At 35.8% G+C, this 17,904-nt stretch overlaps 1 protein-coding gene across 1 annotated transcript in view; it reads right to left on the bottom strand.

Annotated features, from left to right (window-relative positions):
* Ccdc141 (coiled-coil domain containing 141) overlaps positions 1-17,904 on the bottom strand; it is a 189,912-nt gene that overhangs the window by 131,883 nt on the left and 40,125 nt on the right. Inside the window, exons 5-6 of the mRNA XM_010636779.2 lie at positions 8,080-8,271; positions 4,267-4,375 (exon numbers count right to left, since the gene is read on the bottom strand). Of these exons, the coding sequence (XP_010635081.1) occupies positions 4,267-4,375; positions 8,080-8,271 (301 nt within the window). The remainder of the gene's footprint in view (positions 1-4,266; positions 4,376-8,079; positions 8,272-17,904) is intronic.

Here is a 17,904-nt window from a genome sequence, read left to right as displayed (position 1 = left end):
TACATAAATAAATAAACAAACAAACAAAACAGATTAATGAGAGATATACACAAATTAGGTGGACTTGCAGCCTATCAAACAACATTCCCATATTAATACTTTCTAAAATGTGTCAAGCCCACAGTCTTGGTACTGAGATGATGGATGACATTTCTTCTGAATATATTTTTCAAATATTCCAAATGTTTTTCAGCAGGATGTTTTTTCTTTAACTGTTTTTTCTTTCTTTTCTTCTTTTACATGTTTTTTTCAAACATGTACAAGAGTAGAGCTAACAGTATAACAGGCTTCCACGAAGCCACATGCTAGCTACATGTGAATATATATTATAAATTCAGAATGGAAACCACACGATTCTTCCTGCCACACAGATTCATAGGTATTATATTCATCTTAAGAAGGCTATTGAAAAACTGGAAAGTATAGCTGTGATCTAAATTTAAAATAAATTTTCTCTGGGCCGGGGATTTAGCTCAGTGGTTCTACCACCTTGCCTTGCAAGCTCAGGGACCTGAGTTAGATCCCTAGTACCAAAAACAAACAAACAAACAAACAAACAAACAAAAATAAAATAAAATAAAATAAATTTTCTCACACCTGAGGTGGTAGTGCTTGCCTGTAATCCCAGCCCTCTGGAGGCTGAAGCAGGAGAATCACCAAGAGTTTGAGGCCAGTCTGGGCTACACAGTGAGTTCAAGGCCAGCCTGGACTACATAGCAAGATCCTGTTTCATTAACTAATCAATCTCCTTAATGTTCCTGTAGTATCTTGCTTATTACTTACATTTGTATTCTTCTTTTATGTCCTACATTAGAACTACCTACAGAAGATACTCAACAGTAAATCTTTTGGGGGGATGCTCTACATCCTAGAGATTAGAGATTACTAACCCCTGCCACCAGGGCTCTCATAATCTGGTGATGGAGATTAGTAGGGAAATCAATGATCACTACACAGTGTGAAGGGTGGTGTGACAGAGACAATAAAGAGCGTGGGAGGCAGTCACTGCCAAGTGCACACACTGTGTTGAGATCTCAGCTTCCCAAGACCGAGAGCTGAGCCCCCAGACTCATGGCTCTGGGCTTCTCACCAGCTACTGGTTCAGAAAATTTGACTTAAGAACCTGTTGCTGAACTGAGGGCAATCGGCTTGGTGAGTAGTCTGGAAACAATGTTTGCTACAAAAGTTTTAATGAGGCATATTTAGACTTAAAGAGAGAGGTTGGGAGAGGATATTTTACTCTTCAATTCTTTCAAGGACTGCCCGGTGGAGGTACAGACCTTTTCTGTAAGGTTACAGAGGGTAGAAACTTCAAGGCCTTAGACTGGCTCTGACCTCTGCAATGTTACAGAATTAGCTGCTTACACACTGCCAGCCTGAGCCCTGCTGAATAAGGAAAAACCACAGGTGAGGGAGACTGAAATAAAGTGGCTATTAGAGTCAGACTGTCAGAGTTGCCAGGTCCATCTTTTTTTTTTTTTTTTTTGCCTTTTTCTTCTCTTCCTGTCTTTATTTGCTATTATTTTAGTTTATTAGCGCATGTGTAAATAATGTTCACATTCCAGTGGGAAGTTGGTACATGTACATAAAATACCAATTCCTTATTTTCATCCCTTACCCCCTAATCTCTTGATCCCCTTCCTACTGAGAATGATCTAGCTCCAGAAATCAATACAGAGATTCATCAAAAAATGAAAACTAGAAATTCCATTCGACCCAACTATTCCCCTTCTAGGGATTTTCCCAAAAGAGTTGAAGGCATCGTATTACAGTGACCACGAGTACCCAGCACAATTCATAACAACTAAGTCGTGGAAGCAGCCTACACGACCACCGACAGATGAACTGATGTGGAAAATGTGGTATCTGCACATCATGGAGCACTGCTACCATAAGAAGGACAGACTAGAGTTAGTTGTGTAAAAATAGACACACCCTGAGACTCTAATGCTAAGTAAAATAAATAAAAAACACAATCTTAAACACTGCATGGTTTCTTTTTTTTAGAAACTCAGAATAAAGTAAAATTCAGGTACATTCTTAGCTTTTGCCATGATACAACTTACAGCCACTTTTTGCTCTACTCAACTGATCAACATCTCAGAAATTTATTAGAACTGCTAGCGGAACTTTTAGACATGTTATTTTATTAAATTTGAAGATAATAGATACAAACTCCTTAACTGAAAATCAGAATCTTAGCCATTAATATACACTCCAAATCAGCTAATCTTAATCACATTCCACTGAATTGGTTGATTAATATATTCCATCAGTTCACATTTTATCAAAACAAAGTCCTTGAAGCCACCATTGGGCATATGAATTAGGATCCAGGTATCATAACCCAGGTTCTCTGTGATCCTTGTGCTTTGAGTGTCACATCAAGGGACACAAAAATGTCCCCATAAATATGCCAGCAGGATAGAAGAATATTTTGTCACCACAGAAATAAGGTACATTTCCCTCTTTGTATAGGTTTTTATGTTTTGTTCTTTCTTTCCTTTTTGTAGTACCGGGAATTGAGCCCAGGGCCTTTGTCCTGAGCTATACCTTCAACTCTTTTATTTCTTATTCTGAGATCAGGTCTTGTTAATTTGCCCAGGTGAGATTCAGACTTGTGATTCTCCTGTCTCAGCTTTCCAAGTGTGAGATTCCAGGTATGCAGACCACACCTGACTGGCTGACATACTTTTTTTCCATAATACAGATTATACCCACGGCCTTTGCAATGAACTACATCTCCAGCCTTGTTTTATCTTGCTAAATTGCTAACTTGCGTAGGCTATGCTCAAATTTATGACTCGTTTGCCTTGGCCTTTCAAAGTCTGAGATTAGAGGAATTCACAGCCACTCCTGGCTCGGGTAGCATTTTTATCGACTCTCACAGTAAGAGGAGGCCACGTTGACTCTTAAAGACTCCTGAAAAGCAAACATTGGTTCCACTGTCAGCTGAGGGCAGCACAGTGTAGCCTAAAACCTCTAAACAAAAACACCATGCACCAGGCAACCTGGCTCCCTTCTCCAAATTCGCTACCTTTGAAGGAGCCAGCAGCAACACTAACAAGACACTGTTCACACCTCTTTCTCCTTTCAGCTCCACCCCCCAAAATTTATGGAAAAGTCCCTCGGTTCCCTAAACCCCAGTCCCTCTGGAAAAATCTTGTATTGTGTTGCTCTACTAATGAACCCCTTCCACAAAAGCTTCAGTCAGTTAGGTTTCTGGAGGTAAAATTGCTCTGTGATGATTGTGTTGGTTGGATGAAGTCTGAACTGAGACCGCAGAACCCACTGCAGTTAACCTAGAACCTGCACATGTTCTCGTCTCCTTGTGCAAATCTGGCGTGACTCTGCTCTCTTCCTGTGAACCCATCTACACTGCTACTGTTCTGTGGAATGGGCAGCCACTGCTTTAATGCAGAGTCTGATGGTATGTATGATCTTCGTCACCAATAAATCCTGCAGAACAATCATGGATTAGAATGCAATGTATGTATTTGGTAGGCTTTCGTAAAAATTTGCATAGGCAAGACTGAACCCTTTGCCTTTGTGTTAAGTAATTAATCATACTGATCTATCATCTAGGGTCCTTTGGAAGATAAATATAATACATACCTGTAGCCTTAAAAATTGCTCCTCATTTCTGTCTAATATGAGCAAGGTTGTAGAGTTAAAAGTCAAGTTAGAATTGGGATAAATAAACTTCCTGTCATTTCACGCACACTGGATTCTAATTAAAGACATATTAGGAAGACAAAAGTGACTTTTCCTACCTATTTATCCACCCTGCTCCCATTGACAAAGATGACAGTAAATAACTTATCTTTTCTACAAATACCTTTCCTATTCCAATCCTGGCTGGCCCTACTGATATACAAATTGCTGTTTAGCAACTAGATTGTTTTTAAAGTTGTTCAGAGGGAATTGGAAACCTTTATTAAGATTTTATCTGAAAAAAGTCTCTCTCTCTCTCTTCTCTCTCTCTCTCTCTCTCTACTGAGGATGAAAGATCATCCCCTGTCCTCAGGAATTCAGGTCTGGCAGACCAGATAATGAAGCTTCCTTCTCTACCATCCCTTAATATCACTCACAACCAGTGCCTTCTTCCACAAGGTGACCGAAAATAAAGTTTTACTTATCAGTTCTAGAAACAAATTGAAGTATACATAAGGAATAAATTTAAACACACGATTATATAGAAGCATCCTCATATCATCATCTTTTAAAACTTTTACAATTTCTGTGAAGAATAAACGTATTTCTTGCCTTTGGTATGATGTTCATGAAGCTGAAGAAGTGATTTCAAGGCCTCAGGACTCTCAAACTCATGAGGATTCTGGAGGAAATCTTCAGCTTGATCTATTTTAATAGCAAACTACAACACAAACACAGGGGAAAGGCATATGAAGGCAATAACAACCAACAACCAACGTGCAGCTTCTAGTTATCTATAAGTGTTTTTTGTGTATTAATGGCCTATCCGACTCTGTATGTTTATATGTACATTTGTGTGTGTGGTTTGTGTGCATGTGTGTGTGTGTGTGTGTGTGTGTGTGTTGGCTTAGAGTATTTGAGTGTGTCTGTTTGGATGTGGTAATTAACAAGAGCTCATGGCTCTTCATCCTTTGGGTTTTCTTCGTTCCTAGAAATATATCATGTATGCTGAAATACATTGGCCTGTTTACTGTTCAAATATGTATTAAATTTTTTGACCAAAATTATTGTATACTGTGTAATAAGTTCATTTGCTTTCACCACTCTAAGGCACTCAAAGAATAAGCAAAAAGTTTGCTAAGAGAAAACAACAAAAGCTTGGGTTCAAGTAAAATTACAAGTAAATTTAACTTAACTTAGAAGGTTTAAATATAGTTAGTTTTCCCCATGATTAAATTTAGAAGTAAAAATTACAGTTTCAGGTTAATAATCCCATTATTAATATAAAGCAAAATACATATATTTTGTACAGAAAACGGTCTGAAAAGATTCACACCAAATGATTGTCTTTGTGAGAAGGAATAGGATTAAGAACAGATGAAGATAGGTAAACAATTAGGTTTTGAAGCTATCACTGCAAGTTTCTTTGCATTTTTAATCAATAACATTTTGTATTATTTATGTCAATAAAAATGAGATTAGCTAGAGCCAAGAATAAAAAGTGGAAAATATTTACTTCCATTTCAAAGAAGAATGCACAGTAATTTAACACCCTATGTGTAAGCAATATGATGCTTCTCTTTTTTGTTTTTCCCCATGAAGTAAGCATGAGAGGGAAAGGGATGCTTGAAATGAGGTTAAAATTCTCAGGGACAAAATTATAGAAACAAATTTTAGAAAAGGGCAAAATAGATTTGGATACGATATTACAGCTATCACCACAGTGGCAGACAAATAGCTAGTTTGTTTTAGCACTTGAAATGTAATGGAGATTATTATAAAGACCATATTAACTAATACATTCACCTTTGGATTCAATTTTGAAAAAAGAAAGACAAAGTATCAGAAAGACAAGGAAGCCCAACACAGTGTTTGTCCTCTTTTTCAAATTTCTCTAAACTATTACTTTTTAGCTTGGTGCTTGTTAATATTTTATGTAATTATCTGACTAATACAAGCTACTGCATTTTGATTACTTCAATAGCTGCATAAGATTCAGTGATAAATGGCTGGATGATGAAAGAGACTCATAAACGTGATCCCTTTTGAAATGCAGAGACACCTCTGCTGTTCTGTTGGGATGACCCAGTGGACACCTGATACTGTCCTGTAGGTTCAGGGTTCCAGACTGTAGCACAGGTTTCCCGAAGAAAATAGCCTGCCTGATGGTTGACTATGTACCAGAAATTTGCCTCTGTTAATCCTTAACTATGCAATAACAACTTGTTTTACATTTTCTAAAGAACTCGCATGCGTATCTATTTCAATAAGGGCTCCTGTCCACACAGCATTTACATCTGCCATTCACTCATTCAATTTCTTTTTTGGGGGGGTAACTGAGGATTGAACATTCATTCAATTTCTAATAACTGGTTTTACAGATGGCCTTCAAAGACAAAACAAAACAAAAACATAGACACACACACAAAAACAAAACAAACAAATAGAAATACTCCCCACAGGTGACTTGTTCTTCCTGGTACATTACAAGAAGTTTTAGAGTCACTGTATAACTTATATCTATATTTCAGATTCTTGGTCAACTTTTAAAAAAAAAAAAAACAGATCAATTAAACAAACAATACTTGAACAAGTTTCCCTGATGTTTTGTTAACTTCTGTCTATGGGTGTTTTCTCCACCTGCCCCACCCGCCTAAAAGTATGCCTTTCTTCATTTTAAAGCTTGTACAGAGTAGAGGTAGCAACAGGAAGACATTTTTAAAGAGCTTATTATTAATTTCACCTGCTTTTTTTTTTTTGTCACTAATTAAAATTGCTGTAACATACCAAAGGGGCCTGAAGATTATGTAGTAGTTTGCTTTCTGCTTGGTAAAGTGGTCTTGGGAAGAGGATAATACAGAAACATTTTGTCATTTCACTAGATCAAACACAAGTTCACTCAAGTGAGGATAAGAGTGCAGGGCTGAAATGGCTTGTCTGAGTATTTCTTTTTACTCCATGCAAGTGATTTCTCATCATGGAAAAAATTGGCTAAGATTAACACTAAAACATAATGAGAAACAAATATTAAGCCTAATGTTAGGAAAAGATAGTTTCCTGTGCTCTGAAGAGCCAAATTTAAAGGGCAGTTGTTACCTTTGTCCTACTACTATGATGGAATGAACTGGGACTTTTCCCAAGGTGGTCTGTAAAACAAACTGTGAGCTGGACTTCAGTGCTCAAGTTGTGGAGAACAAAACTCAAAGTCACAATAAGGCTTTTGCTTCTTTTTTCTGCTTTTAAATGAGTTCATGATGCATGAGATTGTCTACCTCAGTTTTTATGTTCTACTACTAATCTTCTTTCCTTCATTGTCTTGGATTTAAGTCCTGAATTTTACATTTTAAAATGTCATATTTTTCAAAGCTAGTGCTTTATCATAATGAAGCAGAGTTCTCCCATCAGAATAAATATGGTGCCACTTTGATAGAGTGAAAAAGGTAAAAGTGAAATTTCCAGTAACTTTCATACACCAAATATAATGCTTCTTTTGATAATGTTCGAGTCTCCCATTTTGAATCCTAAAGCTTCAAAAATATTGCATAATCCAAGAAAAACTATATGCAAAATTACTTTCTTACGTCCAGAACTTTTCCTTTCCCTTGTATTTTAACAAGCTTAAACTATGAAAAATCAACTAGATATAATTTAAGAAAATATATAATGCTATACTTACAGGCCAAACATTATTCTGCTCTTGCTATTTTATTATCAATGAAGAAATATTATCTTCTAAGTTTTAGCCAGTAAGAACACTCTAGATCAGAATTTCCTGATAACCCTATAATCAAAGTAACTGTTTCAATAGCAACTGTATTTCTATCTTCTTTTTTTTTTCTTTTTATTGAGTTTATTGGCACAATCTAGGTATACAATACAGTTACATTCATCATTGGGATTCTGTACCTTTACATAATAGGTCTTGATTCTCATTTTTTCCCCTTGTCCCTGCCCTCCCTTCACCCCCTCCTCACCTCCCCATTTGCAAACACTTTATTTCCATTTTTTCAGTTTCTCATATTTTTTTCCTCTCCCTTATTACCTTTCCCCCACCCTTCCCACTTTCCCTACACCTTTAGCCCTTTACTTACTATTTCACATTATTAATTATCACATTAGGATCCTGTGTACTATTATAGTTTTTCACACCAGAGAATGTATTTCTATCTTCTAAGGAGGGAAATAAATCAAAATAATTTTTGTATAAGAAGTCCCACTTCTACTTAAATTCTACTTTGTTTTAACCAACTGTCCCCAGTCTTGGTTTGAAGATTTACATTTAAAATTTTAACAATCTTATTTTTGAGTTATTCTCTCCGTTTTTAAAACTTGATTGCCATATTTACTCATAGGAATAAAAGATTTTCTGGAATACTCTCTATTTGCTTTGATATGGAGAAAGGGCAAATTTTAAAAGATACAAACCTCCAAGGCATCTTCAAAAAATTCAGAGGTCAACATAAGCAGCTCCCTTCTTCTTTCAAGCATGGAGACCAGAGCAGCCCATGCTTCACCCAGGGTCTGGGCCATGGCCTCATAGACCTGACTCTGCCCTTTGTTCTCTTCAGCGGTCTTGTCTGCTTCCTGCAAGAGTTCCCATACCCCATCTTCCAGAGCCTGGGTCAAAGAGAAAAAAAGCATAAGGCACAGGCCACCCAATGTAACAATATGGGATTACATTTTAAATACTTGGGCATTTGAAACTCTATGTAGTCTAGGAAGGTCTAGGAGAGAATCTGTAAATGCAAGCCTTGGTGCAGTAGGAGAGAGCAATGGAGATTTTGGAGAACCAGGGAGCATGGCTAACATAAAGGCATTCGTGTCTAAATTATTCGATACTGTAAAGGTTTACAAAGATACACATACATCTACCTTGCCTGACATAGAGAATATTGCGGTGATCTCACATTCCCCCAAAACAAGAAAACTAACTGGAAGATGTTTGGAAGAGTGAGCAGGGGAAAAAATGAGGCAAATGAAACACTGTTTATTCTGAATCACAGTCATTCCTCGTTAATATGCTTAATGCAAATACTAAGAATAGATTCTTAGGAGAAAATGTTCATATTGTAAAAGTTATGGTATGGGCAATGACATTCCAGATTATTTGAATAAACTATGGAAGATGAAGGGGATTCTGGGCTTAGATAATTGTCTCATTCAAGGATAGGAAGAATACTCCATAGATTTTATTTAACCATTTACAGTAGTAGCAAATGGCATAACTTTTTAAATGTAATAGATTAAAATTACTATGAATAAATAAAAAATATCACCAAAAAAGTGACAAAAATGTGAAGCAAAATACAACAAAGAAAATGAAAGAAATAAGAGCATCAAGACACATACATAAAACAAAATGCAGTGATGGGACTACATTTAAATAATAGTCAACACAAAAAAAAAAGTGAAGGAGTTTACTTTTTCAATTAAAAAAAACCCTTAACTAATTTATATTTTGCTTCAGTCATCCCCGAACTAAAAAGAAATAACTTTTGAAAAGAAAGATGACATTTACTAGGCAGAGACAAACCAAAAAAAAGCAGGATTAGTGATATTAATATCAGCTAAATTAGAAAATGTAAAAATCATTGAAGATTTGTAATGCCATTTTATAATTATGAATAGTACAATCCACAGTAAAGATAAGCCAAGCACTAACTTTTACACTTACAGCATTGAAATATTTCAGGTAGATATAACCAGTTAAACTATAATGCAATAACTAACTTTTACACTTACAGCATTGAAATATTTCAGGTAGATATAACCAGTTAAACTATAATGCAATAAAAATAGATATAAATGGAAAAGTCAAGATGAATCATTTATGAAATTCAAAAATTTTTAAATAATTCTTAGATCAAATGGAGAATAAACACTATAATTGCAAATTTGGGGGGAAATGAAGCTATCACATTTAAAATTCTAAGGAATGCAGCTAATTTTATGTTCAGATAAGATATATGTCATTAGACAAATTTGTTCTTAAGAAAGAAAAAAATAAGTACTCAAGTCTCAATTATAAGGAAATAATTTAAATAAAAGTCAAGATTGATTACGTAAAGGTACAAATTTCCAACAATGAATGCCATTATATTGCATATATTAAATGTACCAATAAAGTTAATTTTAAAAAGGTAATAATTGTAAGAAAAGATAATGTTATTAACATATGAAACTCATGGAATAATACATAAGTACTTATTTCCCAACAGAATGGACAAGTCTTTTAAACAATGGTTTATTTTTTTTAAATATTAACAATATTTGTTTAACAATTTGAATTTTAACATACTAAGCTATTTATATGCATGTAGGTATATGTGTTTGTGTATAATCATAACTATATTTCAAAACAAGCCTATTTTGATATTAAAGAAATAAATTAATCTTTATTAGTGAGCTATTAATATTCCATGGTCAAGCTGTTAATATCTCATAATAAACATAAATGCATACATAGAAAAAAAAAAGAAAAGAATTTAAGGGCCAGGGATTTAGCTCAGTGGTGCTGTCACCTGCCTCGCAAGTGCAAGGTCCTGAGTTTGGTACCAAATAATAATAATAATAATAATTTTGAAATGCTAATTTGAAAAGACAAGCACAAAGACAGATGAAAATAAATGGAAGATATACCTAATCCTTCAATGCTCACATGACACTGGACATCAAGCACACAAAGAACTTTCAAGAAGAAACCATGACCTCATATTGTGGTTAAAAACTGACCAGATAATAGAGAGAAACTCAGCCCAGTGCTGGCTGGTTCCAGTCCGGCTCACTCCCAAGGGAACTTCAGATGAGAAAGTGACAAGGACAGAAGTTCCAGCCATCACCTGCTCCTGGGCATGAACAGCAAAAGGAAGCCTTGGGTGGAATTTTGCCCATTTCCAGCCATGACCTATATCTGCTCACTTCCAGGCAAGCACTATAGCTGAAAGAGTAGACAGAGAGAGTCTCTGCTGTTACCTTCTTCCCAGGTGTGAATAACTTGGAGGCCTAAGTCCTGCTGCTATGCAGGCAATGAGAGGAATACCACAGCTTTTGCTGCCACCTCACCTACTCAGTTCCCACCACCAGCCATTGCTGAACGCTTTCTGATCAACACTGCTGTCAGAGTTGGGTGTTAGCACCATGGAGGGTATACGGTGACTCCTAAATAAAATTAGGAAGACAAAGCAGGATACAAGTGAGAAATTCAGGAAAAAAAAAAAAAGACTTTGAGAAAGAACCAAACAGGAATCTTGAAAATGAAGAACTCAAGAAGTCAAATTTTAAAACTCAGTCAAAAGCCTCAGCAGAAGACTAGATCAAGAAGAGCTTGAAGATGGGTCTTGTGGAATATCATATTCATATGGGGGGAAAGGATAAGAGAGAATAAAGAGACATTCAAGACGTTGGGACAGTATTAAACAAACAAATATCCACATCTCTGGAATATTAGAAGGCAATGAGATAAAGATTGGGGACACAGAAAACTTGTTCAATGAAATAAGAGCAGAAAAGTTTCTTGACATTATAGACACAATGTCCAGGAAGATTATACAAGGATTATACAGTCCCAAATAGGCATGAGCAGACAAAAACTTCACCATAAAATATTACAGTCAAACTGTGAAAAGTACAGGAAAAAGAAAGAATTTTTAAATCTGCCAGGGCTAGGGATTTAGCTCAGTGGTGCCGATCCTTACTACCGCTTGCCACGCAAGCACAGGGTCCAGCACCAATAAAATAAAATAAAATCTGCCACAGTAAAGTACTAAGTCCCATTTAAGGATAAACCCCAGACTAACAACAGATTTCTCAGGAAAAACCGGATAGTCTAGAAGGGAATGGAATGACATATACTAAATTCTAAAGAAGATAGCATCCAAATAGTATTACTATACCCAGTAAGGTTATTCTTCATAGATGTTGGAGAAATAAAGAACTTCCAAAATCAGCAAAAACCTAGGAAATTCATGGCCATCAGACCATCCTTACAACGATAGTTAAGGAAGTCTCATATCCAGAGTGAAGAGAAAGGTAACTACCATCATGAAAGCATGTAAAAATATAAATTTCCCTAGAAGAATAAATATACAAGAGAAATGGAAAAAGATAAAATATTATCGATACAGCAATCTATCAAACTACAAAGATGAATAAGAGAAGAAAAGAACAAGAATATCCAAAACAACTAGAAAAAAATCAACAAAATGACAAGCATAAGCCTGTAACATTCAATAATAATCTTGAATGTGAATACTACTTCAATTAAAGTATACGAATTGGCTAAAATATTATAAAAAACAAGATGCAACAATATGTTACTCACAAGGAACCATTTTACCAGCAAAGACACACAAAGACTAAAAGAGGAAGAAAAATTCAGCAAATAGATGTCTACATTGAGCAGGGATTACTATAATTCCGTCTAATAAAATAGACTTCAAGAGAAAATCTGTAAGAAGAAACAAAGATGGTCACTATATAATGATCAAGAAATCAATTCATCAATAAGATATAATAATTATAAATTTAATGTCCCATTCTCACAAATGGATAGACAATCCCAATAAAAAAAATCAACAAAAAACAACAAATTTAAACTATACCACAGATCACATGGACTTAGACAGTTAGGGAATATTCTACCCAATAGCTACAGAATACATTTTTTCCATCAGCACAGGAAGTTTTTTCTAGAGTAGACCATACATTAGGTCACAAAACAAGTCTTAAATTCAAAAAGTTAAAATCATATCCTGTACCTTTTCTGATCACAATGGAATGAAACTAGAAAGTCAATAACAAATACTTTAGAAAATATTCAAATACGTGGAGACTGAACAATAAATGGGGTTACTGAGACCATCAGGAGGTAAACTTGAAATACCTGGAAATAAATAAAAGAAAACACAACATATTAAAATCTTTGGAGTTCAATAATGAGTGCCTACATCAAAAAAAGTATAACAATTTCAAACATTACAAGGATGTCTCTTAAGAACTTAGAAAAACAATAAGAAACCAACCCAAAATTAATAGAAGGAAAGAAATAATAAAGGTCATGTCAGAAATAAATAAAACTGAATCTAAAAAACAGTACAAAAGAGCAAAAAAATAAACAGATGGTCCTTTGAAAAGATAAACAAACTTTACACACCTTTAGCTAGACTAAAGAAGAAAAAAAGAACAAAGTAAATAAAATCAGTGTTAGAAAATGAGGCATGAAAACTGATTTCATAGGAAAGTCTTGAAGAAATGGACAAATATCTGGACATATATGACCTACCTAATTTGAACCAAGAGGTTATTTTTTCAAAATGCATAGGCCAGTAACAAGTAATGATACTGAAAGTCTCTTGAAAAATTAAAAGCCTCCCAATAAATTAAAATCCAGGTCCAGATAGCTTCACTGTTGAATTTTACCAAACTTTTAAAGAAAAATTAACACCAATATTTCTCAAATAATTACATAGAATTTAATAGGAGGAAACCTCCAAACTCTTTCATGAGGCCAGCATAATGCTGTTACCAATATCTGTCAAGGATACAACAACAACATATCTCTGACGAACATAGATCAAAACTTCTCAAAAAAATACACTTACATTAACAGTATTACCAAAAAACTCGTACACCATAAGTTTGTTTCATTCCAGGGATGCAAGGACATTTCAACATACACAAATGAGTATCTATTACTCATCATATAAACACAATGAAGGGTAAAAATCTTACTGTCATTTCAATAGATGTAGAAGAAACACAATAAAATTCAAAGCCGTCATGATGAAAGCCTTGAACAAATTAAGTATAGAAGGATCATCTCTCGATGACTATTTCACTACCAACTCGTAATGAAGAGAGAAACTAAAAGCATTTTGATAAGGAACAAGGCAAGGGGATCCACTCTAACCACTCTCATTTCATATAGTACTAGAAGTTTTAACGACAGCAATTAGAGGAGAAATAAAAAGGCATATAAATAGAAAGTGAGAAACTCAAATTATCCCTGTTTGATAATGACATGATTCTGTTTACAGAAAAGCCTAAAGACCCAAATGAAAGGCTTTTGGAACTAATAAACTAACTCAGTAAAGTAGCAAGACAGAAAACATACAAAAATCAATAGCTTTTCTGTGCTATAAAACTAATAAAGTAGGAGGAGGAAGAGGAGCAAGGAGAAAAACTAAGAAAGTGAATGGCCTCTATGAAAAAATTACAAAATACAGATGAAATAAACTGAAGAAGACTCTAAAAGGTGGAAAGACCTCCCATGCTCATGGGATGAGAAGAATTTATATTGTTAAACTGTCCATGCTATCCAAAGCAATCTACAGATTCAATGCAATTCCATCAAAATACCAATGACATTCCTCATAGAATTGGAAAATTTCTAAAATTTATATGGAACGACAAAGAAATCATAGGCAAAAAAGTAAAGCAAGAGGTATCACAATACCTGATTTCAAAACATACTACAGACATGATAAAAACAACAGTACATTATTGACATAAAACTAGACATACAGGCCAATTGAACACTATAGATATCCAAGAAATAAACCCACCTATCTTACAGCCAACTGATTCTCAACAAAGTGCCAAAAACATTTATTTGAGAAAGGACAACCTCTTCAACAAATGGTGCTTAAAAAAACTAGATATACACAAGCTATTTGAGAACATAATGTTTTGTGTGACAAGTTTTCAATTATCTTAAGGGCTAATAAGTTTTGTCTTAGGCATGTATTTCATTTGCTGCTTTTACTCATCTAAGTAGATAAATTTGGCCTTAATTTTTCTGTGAGTGTTACCACTAGAATATATAAGGAAAAGAAAATATAACATTAGCAAATTTAAACTGTAAGATAACTCAATAGTATGACAAAGAGTGCAGTGAGAACTAAAATTGGGAGAATTTGATGATTTGATGGCAAAGTTGCAAGAGAGAATAAGAAATAACATGAAATTAATTCCTTCTAGAGAAAAGCAGGTAAACACTTAAATTTCTAGTGATACTTCTTGGGTTTGACACAAAGGTGATAATATAAATCTGAAAGTGGCTATTTGTTTATTTAATAAGGTTGTCTTTGGAAGTTTTACATAGAATCCTCACCACTTTGTTATATACATATAAAATAGTTTCTCTTAAACCACCAACAGAGCTCAGACAAGCTACAATGTGGGAAAAAATTTTTACCATCTGTTCCTCAGAAAAAAGGTCTCCTATCTAGAATATTAAAAGAAGTAAAAAAAATCAGACCCCCCCCAAATATAAAGACCCAATTCAAAAATGGGCATCTGAAATGAACAGACATTTCTCAAACAAACAAGAAAAAGCAGCAAATAAATATATGAAAAAAATGTTCAACATTACTGGTCATTTGAGAGATGCAGATGAAAACAACACCGAGATTCCACCTCACCCCAGAAAGAATGGCTTGCTATCAAGAAATTAACTAATAACAAATGCTAGCAGGGTTGTGGTGAAAAAGGAACCCTTCTTCATTGTTGGAGTGCAGACTGTTGCCACCACCATGGAAATCAATATGGAGATGCCTCAAAAAACTAGGATTAGAGGTCTGATTTGACCCAGCTATTATTCTCCTGCTGGGTATCTTCCCAAAAGAATTAAAAGAATCATACCACAGTGATATACGTGCACCCATGTTTATAGTAGCACAGTTTGTAATAGCTGAAACTGGAAAAAGTAGATGTGGGTTCTACAAAATGGAGCACTACTCAGTCATAAAGAATGAGAAACTAGAGACATTTATAGCTAAATGGATACACATTGAGGACATACTCTTAAGTGATATAAATAGGACACACATGTAAATAATGAACAGTTTCTCTGGTGTGAAAAACTAACAGTGTAAATAAGGTTCAAATTGCATAATCAATAATGTGAAATAGGAAGAAAATAGCTAAAGGAGTAGGGGAAGTGGGAAGGGTAGGGAAAAGGAAAGAAGGGAAAAGAAAAAATATTAAAAAGGAAAAAATGGAAACAAAGTCTTTGTAAATAGGGGAGGGTAGAGGGGGTGAAGGAGGGCAAGGGAATGGGGAAAAAATAGGAACCAAGATACATCATGTAAAGCCTCAAGATCCCAATGATGAATGTAACTGTACTGTATACCTGAAAAGTACCAATAAACGCAATGAAAAAGAAAGTTCCTCTTATTACTGTCCTTTTCCACTGAAGTACACTTTATAAAGGTTTGAAGGACAAACAGCTCGAAGAACTATAATTCTGGCTTCTGGTATTTCCTTAGAACTCTCCCATGACCTCCAGGGTGAACCACAAAATGTTATATTCGCGGCAGATTCGATGCCAGAACATTCTTGCAGAAGCCTCTGGGTCTGATTTGGTACAAATTGCATTGGAATTTTCTCCAAGAAATCCAGTAGATACTTTTCATGGAGGATCTGCAGAAAACCATCTGCTCCAAATTCTCTTGGAATTTTACACACTCTTAGGATGCTGGGATCAGAAGCCAGGTAGGTCAGTGCTTCCCAGGGCCTATTAAATAACATCTAACATACCAGATGAAGCAGTAGCGGGGTTCCCAGGACAGGGATATTTCCCAGCCAGTCCAAAATCTCAAGGAAATGACCACTTGAAATATTTTCTGTGAAATTCTGGAAATATAACAGGAACCCAAAGCCAGAATCTACCACTCAAGTATCCGATGGTCAGCACTTTGATCTCTGTGATATCCACTTTTGCGGTGGTGATGGCATTACAAAAGCTTTGTGGTCCTTTAGCGGTCCTCACCTTTTTACATTTACCCATGTGTCCTCCTATTGGCCAGGCCCTCCCTTCTGGGGCTGGGGATTGCTCACATGCTTCCTGTTCTCAGGAAATACTATTATACGCCAGTGCCCATCGCTGAGCATCCAGGGGGAGTGCCTCTTCTTCCTATCCCGCACTGCAGAAGTTAGGCAGCCTGAAGCACAAATACATGCGCTGAGCCAAAGGCGACGGCAGGAGGGTGTCATGCCTCAGGCATGCTGATGACCATGACTTCAAGTCTGCCAAGGAGACCAGGAGACCTAACTTCTGTCCTGCTCATGTTTCTAGCTCCAGTAGCTGTCACTGATTCTAAAATACGTTGGGGCGTTTTTTGGTCCGATCAGGAGAGATTAATGAAGGATTGTCCCATAAATGGGACTCCTATTGAGAAACACTGCAAGGCACATAACAGAAATTCTGTAAGTGCTTGTAGTAGAGTACGTGGGGGGAGTCCAAAAGGATTCATCTACTTTCTCTTGAAAATCCACTTTATTCCACAGTTCAGCTGTTCAGCTCAGAGGAGACTTTAGAGGCCAGTCATTCAGATCTGACTTTGACTTCAAGAAGCCTCTAACATAATCGCAACATGGCAGTGATTCTAAAGCAGCGGAGCTCCCTTATTTTCAGAACAGACCCCTACATGATTTTTAGAAAAAGTTTTGTTAGACTGGACCTAAGTATGCCTCCTTACTCCCCCAACTGCCACAACTCCCAGGTTTCCAGTTTGGGGGAAATCTCTGGTAACACCCTTCAAGTCTTCTTTCTCTGTTTCTTCTTATTTAGACCTGCAGAGTTCTTTTAGAAATTTCATAGGATTTGCACCTATGGATATTTAGACCCAGCAGACTAGAGGACATGTATGAACACCTGACATGAGCCCAGTACAGCACCTTCACCACACCTCCCCAGCTGCCTGTCCATCCCTGTCTACTTCTTTTTTTTTTTTTAGCTTTAATTGAGTTTATTGATACATTTTAGGGATACAGTACACTTACATTCATTGTTGGGATCTTGTACCTCTACATGACAAGACTTGGTTCTCATTTTTTCCCCTTGTCCCTGCCCTCCCTTCACTCCCTCCTCCCCTCCCCATCTATAACCACTTTATTTCCATCTTTTCATTATCTCACATTTTTTTCTTTTGCCTTTCACCTTTCCCCTATCCATCCCACCTTCCCTACACCTTTAGCTCCTTTCTTCCCATTTCTCAATGTCAGTAATCTTATTAGGATCTTCTGTATTATTGCAGATTATTCACACCAGAGAAACTATTCGGTATTTACACATGTGTGCCTTATTTATTTCACTTAGGAGTATATCCTCAATATGTATCCATTTTCCTATGGCTGTCTACTTCTGATCTAAATGGAGAGGAGCAGCTTACCCCACTGGAAGACCACCCAAAAGCCCAAGGTCAAAAGGATAAATTAGGAACTGAAACACTCTAAAAAAGGAGAAAGATC

This window comes from Fukomys damarensis, unplaced genomic scaffold (assembly GCF_012274545.1).
Source record: "Fukomys damarensis isolate Sample0158 unplaced genomic scaffold, DMR_v1.0_HiC HiC_scaffold_26, whole genome shotgun sequence".
Taxonomy (NCBI): domain Eukaryota; kingdom Metazoa; phylum Chordata; class Mammalia; order Rodentia; family Bathyergidae; genus Fukomys; species Fukomys damarensis.
Note: the sequence above shows the minus strand (reverse complement) of the source record. Positions and strands in the feature narration are given on the sequence as shown.